At 45.4% G+C, this 15,544-nt stretch overlaps 1 protein-coding gene across 3 annotated transcripts in view; it reads left to right on the top strand.

The window, feature by feature from the left end:
- Positions 1-15,544, top strand: part of LOC140467254 (voltage-dependent L-type calcium channel subunit alpha-1S-like) — a 214,656-nt gene that overhangs the window by 181,317 nt on the left and 17,795 nt on the right. For all 3 annotated transcript variants that reach the window (XM_072563501.1, XM_072563500.1, XM_072563502.1), the window contains 3 exons: positions 1,701-1,803; positions 6,220-6,321; positions 11,758-11,897. In XM_072563501.1, coding sequence (XP_072419602.1) covers positions 1,701-1,803; positions 6,220-6,321; positions 11,758-11,897 — 345 coding nt within the window. The remainder of the gene's footprint in view (positions 1-1,700; positions 1,804-6,219; positions 6,322-11,757; positions 11,898-15,544) is intronic.

The following is a 15,544-nucleotide window of genomic DNA, read 5'->3' as shown; positions in this document are numbered from 1 at the left end:
CTATTCCTGATCAGTGGTTAGCACTGCTGCCTAACAGCGCCAGGGATTCGGGTTCAAATCCCGCCTCGGGCAACTGTCTGTGTGGAGTTTGCACATTCTCCCTGTGTCTGCGTGGGTTTCCTCTGGGTACTTTGGTTTCCTCCCACAGTCTAAAGGTGTGTAGGTTAGGTGAATTGGCCATGCTAACTTGTCCATAGTGTTCAGGGATGTGTAGACTAGGTGTGTTAGTCAGGGGTAATATAGGGGAGTGGGGTCTGGGGGGCACACTGTAGGGATTCTATGGAATTCTAAGGTTGAGGAAGATGAGTACAGGTGGAATTATAGGAGTCTGAATGACATGGACTATGGTGAAACACACAAAAAAACCCAAAAAATATTGAAGAAATTCAGCAGGTCTGGCAGCATCTGTGAAGACAAAACAGAGTTAACCTTTTGAGTCCAGTGACCCTTCTTTGGAACAGCTCTGGACATTGCTGGGATATGGTGAAATGTGTGACAGGATCGGACAAGGAGCCTGGCTAAGCCCATCTGAATGTCAGGAACCTCTCACTTCATTGTTTATGCTTTTCCCAAATAGTGAGGTGAGATTATGATGAGGCAGTGGTGAGATCCTAACTGACATGGATTATTGATTGTTAAATGCTTTGTCAATACAACTCACGTCATTAGAGTCATAGAGATGTACAGCACGGAAACAGACTCTTTGGTCCAACTCGTCCATGCCGACCAGATATCCCAACCCAATCTAATCCCATTTGCCAGCATTTGGCCCATATCCCTCTAAACCCTTCCTATTCATATACCCATCCAGCTGCCTTTTAAATGCTGTACTAGCCTCCAACACTTCCTCTGGCAGCTCATCCCATACACGTGCCATCGTCTGTGTGAAAAAGTTGCCCCTTAGGTCTCTTTATATCTTTCCCCTCTCACCCTTTAGTTCTGGACTCTCCCACCCCAGAGAAAAGACATTGCCCATTTACCTTTTCCATGCCCCTCATGACTTTATAAGCTTCCATAACATCACCCCTTAGCCTTCGACGTTCCAGGGAAAACACAACAGGCTATTCACTCTCTCCCCATAGCTCAAATTCTCCAACCCTGGCAACATCCTTGTAAATCTTTTCTGAACCCTTTTCAAGTTTCACAACATCCTTCTGATAGGAAGGAGACCAGAATATCTTCCTAAACTTGCCAAACAAGCTCAGTGTCGGGAAAATGCAAGATGGAAACCAGAACGGGTACTGTACCTGGTGGATTCAGCTCACCACTTGCTCTGAATGACCTCTATGTTGGCTGTGACCACATTGCATGATCCATGGACACTAAGCACCCTTCCTACCTGGACATTGGCATGTGGCATCCAGCAACCCTTTCGAACTATGGTGGCACCTCTCCAATGCACTGGTGTACCTTGCAGGGTAGACCAGCAAGGGACACCTTTTGCTGAGGCACAGGATCCCAGCTCAAGGATTGGTCCAGGCAGTATCTCAAGGCTCTTTCCTTGCTGCCTTAGCTCTAGCTCTGTTAGTGTTTCCTGGCATCCCAGGGCATGCACAGCTTCCCCTTCTCTGCTGTCATGGGAGTTTTCACATCCACCTGAACAGTTGATGCATTTTTCTGAGCTCCAGTTTGTGTATGTGTCTTTCTGAGTTTACTGACCCTCCCACTGCTGACCTCTCCATTCTCTGTATCTTTCCCAGCGTTTGGTGTCTATGAACATGCCCATGAACAGTGATGGCACAGTCACCTTCAATGCCACGCTCTTTGCCCTGGTACGAACAGCTCTGAAAATTAAAACCGAAGGTAGGAGAACTTGTGCTGACGGTGAACATCCCTTAGTTGTAAACTGACAAAGGCAGTTAAAGATGAAGCAAGGCAATTTAGGAGATTGCTTGTTGACCCACCCCTACTGAGTATGGGCTCGTGATATGGTTGCGAGCCCACAGTGTCAGAACTAGAAACAGCAGGGTTTCCATCAGGAACATGCAGCACAGTGGGACTTTTAATAGAGCCCTAGGCTCATGATCTAGAAATCTGAGTTGAAATCTCACCTGAGTATCTGGAGGAGTTTTCATTTATTTGGAATAAAAAGTTAGTCAAGTCTCAATAACGCTGACTATGAAATGACTATTATTAAGACCTATGTGGTTCTGTCCTGTCCTTTTGGGAAGGAAATCTGTCACTCTAAGCTGGTTTGGCCTCTTCATGACAGCTGACCCACAACAATGTGGTTGACCTTAACTATCCTCTGCAATAGCTGAACAAGACACTCAGTTGTATCAAAACTGCTGTGGAACTTTGGAATGAAATGAAACCTATCTTGCTCTGACCTCATTACTGTAAACGAAAGACATAATCTCGTTGACCTTGTAAATGCCTCACCAGGATCAGGAGATTTATGCCAAAATTGGAGAGCTGTCTTATAGACAGGCAAAGCAACAGCCTAACATATGGAATCATATTTTCCAGACAATGTCCCAGAGACCACATCACCATCCCTGGATATGTCCTGTCCCACTAACTGGACAGACCCAGCAGAGGTGGTGGCACCGTGGGATATGGTGAAGAGGGAATTGCCCTGGGAGTCCTCAACATTGCCTCCAAACCCCATGAAACCTCATGGCATCAGCTCCAAACATGTACAATCCTGCAGATTATCATTCACTACACCCCCTCCAGTTGATAAATCAGTGCTCCTTCATGTTGAACATCACTTGGAGGAAGCACTGAGGGTAACAAGGTGCAGACTGTAATCTGGGTGTAGGACTTCAATGTTCATCACCAAGTATTGCTTGGTAGCACCACTGCTAACTGAGTAGGTTAGGTCCTAAAGGACATAGCTGCTGGATTAGTTCTGCAGCAGGTGGTCAGGGAACCAAAATAAGGGAAGAATCTATTTTGCCCTTGTCTCTTGGATCTATTTATGATAGTTTTGATAGGACTGATCTCAGCACAGTCCCATCTTCAAATTGAGAACACCCTCCATCATGTTGTGGCACTACCACTGTGTTAAAGAACAGATCTAGCAACTCAAGACTACTATCCATGAGACACTGTGGGCCATCAGCAAAAGCAGAATTGAATTCAACCAAAATCTGTCACCTCATGGCCCAGCATTTCCTCTACCACACCATTTCCATCAAGCCATGGAGAATAAAACAATTAATGGGCTAGACCGAAGTTCTGCAGTCCTGCCATTTCCAGTTGTGAATAGCCCTTTAAATCACAAGCCAGAGGAGGAAGCTGAATAAAGGTCCCCATCCTCAATGACAGTGCGAGCCAGATCACCAATACATCAAGACACTAGATTTGACACTTTAAGAAGTGGAATGGCTTTGTGGTATTATTGCTGGACTACACTGGGGAGACTGGGCGCCTCCTAGCAGAGCGCTTTAGGGAACATCTCCGGGACACCCGCACCAATCAACCACACCGCCCTGTGGCCCAACATTTCAACTCCCTCTTCCACTCTGCTGAGGACATGGAGGTCCTGGGCCTCCTTCTTCGCCACTCCATCACCACCCGATGCCTGGAGGAAAAATGCCTCATAACACTTCAACCCCAGGGCGTCAATGTGGACTTCACCAGTTTCCTCATTTCCCCTTCCCCCACCTCACCCCAGTTCCAAACTTCCAGCTCAGCACTGTCCCCATGACCTGTCCTACCTGCATATCTTCCTTTCCACCTATCCACTCCACCCTCCCCCCCGACCTATCACCTTCATCCCCACCCCCATCCACCCATTGAACTCTTTGCTATGTTCCCCCACCCTCCCCCCGACCTATCACCTTCATCCCCACCCCCATCCACCCATTGTACTCTTTGCTACGTTACCCCACCCTCCTCCCTGACCTATCACCTTCATCCCCACCCCCAATCACCTATTGTACTCTATGGTACTTTCTCCCCACCCCCACCCTCCCCTCCTTTATCTCTCCACCCTTCAGGCACTCTGCCTGTATTCCTGATGAAGGGCTTTTGCCCAAAACATTGATTTTCCTGGTCCTCGGATGCTGCCTGAACTGCTGTGCTTTTCTAGCACCACTCTATTCCGGAATCTGGTTTCCAACATCTGCAGTCATTGTTTTTACCTACTAATTGAGAGACCCAGGTGATACTTTGGGGACCCAAGTTCAAATCCCAGTATGGAAGATGGTGAATTTGCACTCAATAAAAATCTGGAATTTAAATGTCGAAAGGTGACCATTTTTAAAATTGATTTTGTGGGATGTGGGTGTTGCTGACTGGCTGGCATTAATTGCTCGTCCCTAGTTGCCCTAGAGAATGTGGTGTTAAGCTGCCTTCTTGAACTGCTGCAGTCCACCTGCTGTGGGTTGACCCACAATGCCCTTAGGGAGGGAATTCCAGGAATTTTACACGGTGACAGTGAAGGAACGGCAATATATTTCCAAATCTGGAAGGTGAGAGGCTTGGAGGGGAACTTGAAGATGATGGTGTTCCCGTGTATCTGCTGCCCTTGTCCTTCTAGATGGAAGTGGTCGTGGGTTTGGAAGGTGCTGTCTGAGGATCTTTGGTGAATTTCTGCAGTGCATCATGTAGATAGTACACACTACTGCTACTGAGCATCAGTGATGGAGGGACTAGATGCTTGTGGGTCTCGTGCCAATCAAGCGGGTTGCTTTGTCCTGGATGGTATTAAAGCTTCTTGAGTGTTGTTGGCACTGCACTCCTAGATGGGGAGTATTCCATCACACTCCTGACTTGTGCTTTGTTGATGGTGGACAAGATTTGGGGTGGGTCAGGAGGTGAGTTACTCACTGCTGTATTCCTAGCCTCTGACCAACTGTTATTTATGTGTTTATATGGTGAGTCCAGTTGACTTTCTGGTCAAGGACAACTCCTCACAATGTTGATGCTGGGAGATTCAGAGATTGTAACAAAATTGAATGTAGCGGGATGGTGGTTAGATTGTCTCTTATTGGTGATAGTCATAGCTTGGCATTTGTGTGATACGAATATTACTTGCCACTTCTCAGATCAAGCCTGGATATTATCCAGATCTTGTTGTATGTTGATTGTCAGAAAAACCCATATAGTTCACCAATGCCATTTTGGGAAGGAAACTGCCATTCTTACCCACTCTGGTCTACATCTGCCTTCATGTGGTTGACTCTTAATTGCCCTCTGGGCAATTAGGGATGGACAGTAAAGGAGTGTGATGGGATAATTGCCACCTTCCTGGGCAACAAATGGTCATTCAGCCAGTGATGCTCACATCAGAGAAAGAAGAAAATCAATGCAGAACCCCGAAGGAGGTGTTGGTTACACATAGGGTGGATGTTGCCGATGTCCTCTGGAGCCACTGTGGGAGTAGAAGGGGAGACTGTCAGTGCATCTGAGGGAGTAAGTAATCTAGAGCTGCTCATTGCCACCTCTGAGTTAAGGCCAGTGAGTGTGATTCTGTTCCTCTTGTCACTCCTGGCCCAATCAGGATTTGAGCAGCCCTCTGATAGGTAGGCCAGAGACTGTAACTATTCCATTCAGTGCCGGGAAGTATAGACCCATGGGAGCTAGGTGATACTTAGGCTCACACACGCACTCTCTTTAACACTTTCTCTCACACACAAGTGCGCACACACAGATACACACAAACCACACGCAAGTGTACACACAGACATACACATGCACAAGCACTGACGTTCACATACTCCTACACTTACACTGCTCACACATGCAATGGCACATGCACTGCCTCACACACTAGCTTTCACATGTACTTTCTCACACATGTGAATTTCTGCAGTGCATCATGTAGATAGTACACACTACTGCTACTGAGCATCAGTGGTGGAGGGACTAGATGCTTGTGGGTCTCGTGCCAATCAAGCGGGTTGCTTTGTCCTACACTTTTAAAACCTACTCATTCAAATGCATACTGTGCAAGTGGGGATTACAAACACGTACACTCACTCATAGAGACATGCACATACACACATACTTGCTCCTGCATACATTCATATGTGCTCACACATACACTCACTTTTAAACTTATTCTCTAACATACACACAGTGGGAGCAGGGATTACTGACATGTAAACTGTCACACTCAGACACGGCATCCACACATACAGAGGTGGGGAGTGAGTTTATGAAGGTTTTGCACATACTTATTAGTGTATGCCAGGACTGAGGGTTAATTAGTTAGTTGTTACGGTGCTATGAATGTGTAGTTATCTGTTTTATTCTTTTTGTCAACAGGAAATTTTGAACAGTCGAATGAGGAACTGCGAACCATCATCAAAAAAATCTGGAAACGAACGAGCATGAAATTACTGGACCAAGTGATCCCTCCAATAGGAGGTGAGTGACTGTGACAGAGCCAATTTCTCTGTGACACTTTCTGTTGAAGACCAGCACCATCCTGGGAGTTACCACTGACCACACACTGGACTGGACAAACCATAAAAATACTGTGGAGACCAGAACATCAGAGGCTAGGGTACCTGACTTGACTACCCAAAGCCTATTCGTCATCTATAAGGGACAAGGCTGAAGTGTAATGGAAAACTCCCATTTGCCTTTACAAAGCAGTTTACAATATACAATACAAGATAAAATAGCCCACTTGTTTTGGCATAGCATCCACAAACATCCACTCCCTCCATCACCGATGCTCAGTAGCAACAATGTGTACTATTGAATTGAGTTGAATTGAATTGAATTGAATTTATTGTCACATGTACTGAGGCACATGTACTTTGCTTTGCGAGCAATACAGGCAGATCACAGAGTTAAATAGCATAGATAACTAAATAATAGGTAAACAGCAGGAAAAATCAAAACACAGGTACAGGCGAATGCTAAGAGTTTGTGAGTGCATTCAGTATTCTAACAACAGTAAGGTAGAAACTGTTTCGAAACTGGCTGGTGTGTGTGTTCAGGCTTTTGTACCTTCTCCCCAATGATAGAGGTTGTAGAAAAATATTGCCAGGGTGGGATACTTTGAGAATGCTGACAGCCTTTCCTTGACAGCGGGCCTGGTAGATGGATTCTATAGATGGGAGGTTGGCCTTTGTGATCCTACTATATACAATATGCACTGGCAAAATTAATCAAAGAGCCTTAGACAGTGCCTTCCAAACCCACAACCACACCCACCAACAAGGGCAGCAGATATATGGGAACACCACCACTAGCAAGTTCTTCTTCAAGCCACTCACCATCCTGAAATATATCGCTATGCCTTCAGTTTTGCTGGGTCAGAATCATTGAATTTCCTGCCTATCAGCATTGTAGGTCTATCTACAGCACAAGGACTGCAGCAGTTCAAGAACACAGTTCACCACCACTTTCTCAAGGGCAACTAAAGACAGGCAATGAATGCTGGCCCAGCCAGTGACTCCCGTATCCCATGAATAAATACACAAACCCAGGAATGACAAGGACTCCAGGGTTTGTTGTGAGTGAAATGTTTATGTTTTAATATGATTTAGGTGCTTCTTTGGCAACAATATTTAGTGAAGAAGGAAATCAGGAGGGTAAAAGGGGGACACACAATAGCCTTGGCTAAGAAGATTAGGGTGAATCCAAAGATGTTCTTTAAATATATTAAAGGGAAAAGAATAACTTTGTAGGGTGGCACGGTGGCACTGCTGCCTCACAGCACCAGAAACCTGGGTTCAATTCCTGCCTCAGGCGACTGACTGTGTGGAGTTTGCACATTCTCCCTGTGTCTGCGTGGGTTTCCTCCATGTCCTCTGGTTTTCTCCCACAATCCAAAAATGTTCAGGTTAGGTGAATTGGCCATGCTAAATTGCCCGTAGTATTAGGTGTAGGGGAATGGTCTGGGTGGGTTACACTTCGGCGGGTCGGTATGGACTTGTTGGGCCGAAGGGCCTGTTTCCACACTGTAAGTAATCTAATCCAATCTAAAAAAAAACTAGAGAGAGAATGGGACTCAAAGGACCAAATATATGTGTGGAACCGCAGGAGACATGCGAGGTCCTCAATGAATATTTCTCCGCTGTGTTTACATGAAGACTTGGGAAACTTGGGGAAGTTAGTGGTGATATCTTGGTGACAGTCCATATCACAGTAGAGGAGGTGTTGAATGTATCAGAGTGTATGAAGGTGGATAAATCTCCTGATCCAGACCAGACATATCCAAGATCACTGCAACAGGCTAGAGAAGAAATTGCAGAGGCCCTGGCTGATATCTTTGCATCATCGTTAGCCATGGGCAAGGTCCCAGAAGACTGGAGGGCAGTGGCTCCAGTCAGGGCTGCAAAGAAAAACCTGGGAACTGTAGATCAATCAGTTACTTGAGAACATTCTGAGGAAAAAGATGTACATGCATTTAGAAAGATAGGGTTTCCTTAGGAGTAGTCAGCATGGCTTTGTGCATGGGAGATCATGCCTCACCGATGTGTTAGAGTTCTTTGATGAAGTAACCAGGTTGACGAAGACAGGACAGTGTGGTTTTCAGTAAGGCCTTTGATAAGGTTCCACATGGTAGTGTTATGAAGATGCGGGTGTACTGTACCTTTAAGAGAGTTACAAGCTAGCAGAACTACCTGACAGTACCAAGTGTTCTGAATAAGATACAGTGTGGCCTGTGATCCAGCAGCAAGGGTAGCTGGCTGCCTGGAGATAAAAACAAACTTGAATTAGGCCAATCCATTTAAATTAGACCCAAAAAATACCAAACTCCAATCATGTTTGAATTGAGTATATTAACAATATTAAAAACCAGTGACACAATCTGACGCTTTGGGGATTTAACCAGGAAAAATTGAACAGTTGGGAGAGAACTGCCAAAAGACCAACAGATATAGGCTGCTAGTCAGAATTCTCTGAGAGATACCTACCTAGAGAAGGAGTTTGCACAGAGAAAAAAAACATCAACACCAACCTGGAGTGCAAATCTACAGAGGAAGGTACGGCAGCTGGCTGGTTTTGAAATTCGAATTTTTTTGGTAAATCTTACTCGGGGGTTTTATCAGACTAGTATTATAAAAGAGAAAGTAAAGATAGGTTAGAGGAAGGAGTTGTAAATAGTTGTTAGCTAATTATTCTCTGTTATACTTTAAGAAATAACGTTGTTAATTTTTACTTTAATTAGTTCTTCGCCACTAGAATTATCACAGATTACTGCATGGGATAATTTTTTCTGTGTTGCTGGTTAAAATTAAGCAGGAGAGTTTACCCCGTGTCATATCAGTAAACTGCTCTGGAAGGTTAGATTGAATGGAATCCAGGGGAGATGGCAAATTGGATACACAATTGGCTTGATGGCAGGAAGCAGAGGGTAATAGTGGAAGGATGCCCGTCAGACTGGAGGCCTGTGATTAGTGGCATACCTTGGGGTAGGTGCTGGACCTATTGCTGTTTGTTATCTACATCAATTATTTGGATGAGAATGTACAAGGCATGATTAGTAAGTTTGCAGATGACACTAAAATAGGTGGTATCGTGGACAGTGAGGAAGGCTATCAGAAAGTGCAGCAGGATCTTGATCAGCTGGGGAAGTGGGCCAAGATATGGCAAATGAGTTTTAATATAGATAAGTGTGAGGTCTTGTATTTTGGAAAGTCAAATCAAGTAGAAGTTTCATGTGAATGGTTGAGGTCTTCAGGAGTAGTAGAACAGGGATGCTGGGGTTCAGGTACACGATATTCTGAAAGTGGAGTCACAGGTAGACAGGGCAGTGAAGAAGACTTTTGGCCTTCAGTCAGGACGTTGAGTATGGAAGATGGGAAGTTACGTTGCAGTTGTTCAGGATGTTGGTGAGACTGCACTTGGAGTATTGTGTTCAGTTTTAGTCATCTTGCCATCGGAAGGAGGTTATTAAACTGGAAAGAGTGCAGAAGACGTTTACAAGGATGTTGCCAAGATTCAAGGGTCTGAGCTATAGAGAGAGATTGAATATAGGAGACTGAGGGGGATCTTATAGAAGTGTATAAGATCATGAGAGGCATGGATAGGGTAAATGCACTCAGTCTTTTTTCTAGGTTTGAGGAATTGAAGACTAGAGGGCACAATTTTAAGGTTAAGAGGGGAAAGAATAAAAGGGAACCTGAGGGGCAACTTTTTTACACAGAGGGTGGTACATGTCTGGAATGAGCTGCCAGCAGAAGTGGTTGAGGCAGATATATTAACAATATTTAAAAGGCATTTGGACAAATACATGGATAGGAAAGGATTAGAAGGCGGTAAAAACAATGACTGCAGATGCTGGAAACCAGAGTCTAGATTAGAATGGTGCTGGAAAAGCACAGCAGTTCAGGCAGCATCCAAGGAGGTTGAGCAATTCATTAACTTCACCAACACATTCCACCCTGACCTTAAATTTACCTGGACCATCTCTGACACCTCCCTCCCCTTCCTGGACCTCTCCATCTCCATTAATGATGACCAAATTGACACTGACATTTTTTACAAACCCACCGACTCCCACAGCTACCTGGATTACACCTCTTCCCACCCTACATCTTGCAAAAATGCCATCCCGTATTCCCAATTCCTTTGCCTCCACCGTCTCTGCTCCCAGGAGGTCCAGTTCAACCACAGAACACACTAGATGGCCTCCTTATTTAGAGACCGCAATTTCCCTTCCCACGTGGTTAAAGATGCCCTCCAACGCATCTCGTCCACATCCCGCACCTCCGCCCTCAGACCCCAACCTCCAACCGTAACAAAGACAGAACGCCCCTGGTGCTCACCTTCCACCCTACCAACCTTCGCATAAACCAAATCATCCGCCGACATTTCCGCCACCTCCAAAAAGACCCCACCACCAGGGATATATTTCCCTCCCCACCCCTTTCCGTCTTCCGCAAAGACTGTTCCCTCTGTGACTATCTGGTCAGGTCCACACCCCCCTACAACCCACCCTCCCATCCTGGCACCTTCCCCTGCCACCGCAGGAACTGTAAAACTGTGCCCACACCTCCTCCCTCACCTCCATCCAAGACCCTAAAGGAGCCTTCCACATCCATCAAAGTTTTACCTGCACATCCTCCAATATCATTTATTGTATCCATTGCTCCTGATGCGGTCTCCTCTACATTGGGGAGACTGGACGACTCCTAGCAGAGCGCTTTAGGGAACATCTCCCGGACACCCGCACCAATCAACTCCACCACCCCATGGCCCAACATTTCAACTCCCCCTTCCACTCAGCCGACAACATGGAGGTCCTGGGCCTCCTTCACCGCCGCTCCCTCACCACCAGACGCCTGGAGGAAGAACGCTTCATCTTCCACCTCAGAACACTTCAACCCCAGGGCATCAATGTGTACTTCAACAGTTTCCTCATTTCCCCTTCCCCCACCTCACCCCAGTTCCAATCTTCCAGCTCAGCACTTTCCCCATGACTTGTCCTGACTTGTCCTACCTGCCTATCTTCCTTTCCACCTATCCACTCCCCCCTCCCCCCGACCTACCACCTTCATCCCCTCCCCCACTCACCTATTGTACTGTATGCTACTTTCTCCCCACCCCCACCCTCCTCTCATTTATCTCTCTACCCTTCAGGCACTCTGCCTGCATTCCTGATGAAGGGCTTTTGCCTGAAATGTCAATTTTACTGCTCCTCGGATGCTGCCTGAATTGCTGTGCTTTTTCAGCACCACTTTAATAAGGATTAGAAGGATATGAGCCAAGTGCAGTGAAATGGGATTACCGTGGGTGGACATTTTGGTCGGCATGGACCAGTTTAGGCCAAAGGGCCTCTTATTGGACTCTATAACTTTATGATTCCATGTTTCTAATTAATCATTAACATTTTCTGTTCAGATGATGAGGTGACAGTTGGCAAGTTCTATGCCACGTTTCTAATCCAAGAACATTTCCGTAAATTTAAGAAACGTCAAGAAGAATATTATGGAACTCTCCCATCAAAGAAGAACCAGAATCAAAATGAGATTGTGCTCCAGGTAACGATGATCATTTCTGGGGTTCTGAGGGCCCTGTGAAGTTCATTGGGAAGTGGTGGCACCGACTGCCATTCTGATTCTAGTTTGGACCATGTTGCTGGGGAAACGGTGTGATTTTAACGGTTTGCCATTGCTTTGCTGCTGTTATTTCTCTTTCTACAGACACTGCAACACCTTCTTAATTTTTTCCATAACTTGCAGTTTTTATTTCTGGCCTCCAATACCTGCAATGTGTTTTGCTATGCCTCTGTGATTTGTGTTGGTTTGTTTTGGGACTGCCTTTGTGATTGACATTGATTAGTCTGACAATGGATCACTCTGTGCAATAGGAGATATTGAAAAGGGAAGAAACGTGACTGATGCTCTGACAGAGACCAGATTTCAGCATTTCAGTTTTTAGTCAATGATAATTCCCACAATGTTGATAGTTGTTATGACATAAGGATGGGAAACCAAACTTAATCAGACTTGCTAACACTGGATTCACAATACAGTGAAATTAAAATATTGGATGCCCCCCACAAATTTCATACAAATAACTGGACACTAAGTTTATAACATAAACCAAAATTAACAATTTACAATTAATATTGTAACTTTAGCAGAACACAAATGAAAAATAAGGCAATCTAATTAACATTTACAATCTAGGCCCAATCTGCACTGATTGCCACATTGAAAGATAGACTTTTAAGGGTTAATATTTTACAGAAGGAATCCTAAGTTACCAGTTTGATAACAGTTATAATTGTGAAATCACCGGTCAATGCAAACAATTTCCACAGAACTCGAGAGACTTTTCCTGATTTCTTATAGACTAGGTTTTTTTTTCCTCAGGACATTAAAAAAAATCAATACCTGGAGAATAACTAGAGAGCAAAACTAAAAAAAAAGGCGATCCAGCAGCTTCCAAAGCCATACCTGGCTCCTACCCAACACTCAGTCAAAACCACTTCATCTTTTGTTTTCTCATTGTTTTTCAATGTTCCCCGTGTTTGGTTGGCCACCATTGGGCATCCCTTGATTGGCCAATTTGACCGTCCAAAGTGAATCATTTTGCATTTATCCAGGGTTGAACTCCATCTGCCACTTCCCAGCCCAGCTCTGCATCCTGTCAATGTCTTGTTGTAGCCAGCAACAGCCCACGTCACTACCTACAAGCACCACCAACCTTTGTGTCATCAGCAAATCTACTAACCCACCCTTCCACTTCTTCATCCAAGTCATTTATAAAAACTACAAAGAGCAGAGACCCAAGAACAGATCCCTGTGAGACACCACTCATCACTGACCTCCAGGCGGAATACTTTCCATCCACTACCACTCGCTGTCTTCTTTCAGCCAGACAATTCTGTATCCAGGCAGCCAAATTCCCCTGTATCCCATACCTCCTAACTTTTTAATGAGCCTATCATGGGAAGCCTTATCAAATGCTGTACTGAAATCCTTATACAGGGAGAAAGTGAGGACTGCAGATGCTGCAGTTCAAAGTTGAGAATATGGTGCTGGAAAAGCTCAGCTGGTCAGGCAGCATCCGAGCAGCAGGAGAATTGATGTTTCAAGCATAAGCTGTGGGAGATAAAGTCTCCCAGATAAAATCTCCCAGGACTTTTGCTCGAAAGGTCAATTCTCCTGCTCCTCGGATGGTGCCTGACCAGCTGTGCTTTTCCAGCACCACACTCTCGACTGAAATCCATATACACCACATCCAATGCTCAACCTTCATCAACTTGGCTCGTCACATCCTCAAAGAACTCAATAAGGTTTGTGAGGCATGCCCTGCCCCTCACAAAGCCATGCTGACTATCTTTAATCAAACTATGTTTTTCCAAATAGTCATAAATTCTATCTCTCAGAATCCTTTTCAGTACCTTGCTGACCACAGATGTAAGACTGAGTGGTCTGTAATTCCCAGGGATTTCCCTATTCCCTTTCTCGAACAGAGGAACAACATTCGCCTCCCTCTGATCAGCAGGTACTACTCCCGTGGAGAGTGAGGATGCAAAAATCATCGCCAGAGGTGCAGCAATTTCATTCCTCGCTTCCCGTAGTAACCTTAGATATATCTGGTTCGGCCCTAGGGACTTATGTATCCTGATGCTTTCCAGAATTTCCAGCACATCCGCTTCCTTAATATCAGTCTGTTCAAGCCTATTAACCCCATCCATAGTGTTCCCACTATCAACAAAGTCCCACTCTCCAGTGAATACTGAAGCAAAAAACCCATTTAGGGACACTCCTACCAAGTTCCCTCCACTATCCCTGATCTGCCCTCTCCTCTCTCTGATCATTCTCTTATTCTTCACTTACGGGTAAAATACCTTTGGGGTTTCCCTAATCCTTCCCGCCAAGGCTTTCTCTTATCCCCTCCTAGCTCTCCTTAGTCCAGTTTTGAGTTCTTTCCCAGCTACCCTGTAATCCTGTAAAGCTGTGCCAGATCCTTGCTTCCACAACCTTAAGTAAGCTTCCTTTTTCCTCTTGAGGATAAGCTCCTCTGCTCTTGTCATCCAAGGCTCCTTCACATTCCTTGCCTGTCTCAGTGAGACAAAGTTTCCAACACTCGCAACAAGTGCTCCTTAAACAGCCTCCACATTTCTGTTGTGTATTTCCCTGGAACAATTGTTCCCAATTTAGACTCCACAGCTCCTGTCTAATAACAGTATAATTTCCCCTCCCCCAATTAAATACCTTCCCATATTTTCTGTTCCTATCCCTCTCTGTGGTTACGGTGAAGGTGAGGCAGTGTGGTTACTGTCACTGAAATGCTGTCCCACTGAGAGATCTGATACCTGACCTGGTTCATTGCCGAGCACCGAATCCAATTTGGCCTCCCCCCCCCTGTCGGCCTATCTACATATTGAGTCAGGAATCCCTCTTGAACACACCTGACACTATCGGCTCCAGCCAGGCCATTTGCACTAAGGAGGTTCCAATCAGTATCGGGGAAGTTGAAATCACTCATAACAACAATTCTGTTACATCTACATCTTTCCAAGATCCACTGTCCAATCTGTCCCTCTGCTGCTCTTGGAGACTTTATAGAAAACACCCAAAAAAGTGACTGCTCCTTTCCTGTTACTGGCGTCCACCCATACTGATTCAGTAGACAAACCCTCAACCACCTCCTTTTCTGCAGCTGTGGTGCACTCTCTAATTAACTATGCTACTCCCCCTCCTCTTTTACAGCCCCCCCCCGCCCCGTTCTCTTAAAAGAACTAAACCCCGGAATATCTCACAACCATTTCTGTCCCTGTGAAATCCGTGTCTCCGTTACTGCCGCGAGATCGTAGTTCCAAGTACTGATCCATTTCTAAGTTCATCAAACTTATTCCTGACACACCTTGCGTTGAAACCGACACATTTTAACCCATCCCTTTGCCCTATCAACAGTGTATCCTTCCTGAGAGACTCCCTACATTCTATTTCTGCCCATTCAACAACTACCCTCTCCTCTGATCTGTCGCTCTGGTTCCCATCCCCCTGCCAAACTAATTGAAACCCTCCCGAAGTGCTCTAGCAAATCTCCCGCCCAGGACATTGGTGCCCTCCAGTTTAAGAGGGAATCAAATTATAATCTGAAAGGGAAAAATATTTAGGGTTGCCAAGAAAAGGTGGGCAAGTGGGGCTCGATGATTTAACTCATCCAA

This window comes from Chiloscyllium punctatum, chromosome 45 (genome assembly GCF_047496795.1).
Source record: "Chiloscyllium punctatum isolate Juve2018m chromosome 45, sChiPun1.3, whole genome shotgun sequence".
In the NCBI taxonomy this organism is placed as follows: Eukaryota; Metazoa; Chordata; class Chondrichthyes; order Orectolobiformes; family Hemiscylliidae; genus Chiloscyllium; species Chiloscyllium punctatum.
This window is presented reverse-complemented; position numbering and strand designations above follow the sequence as displayed.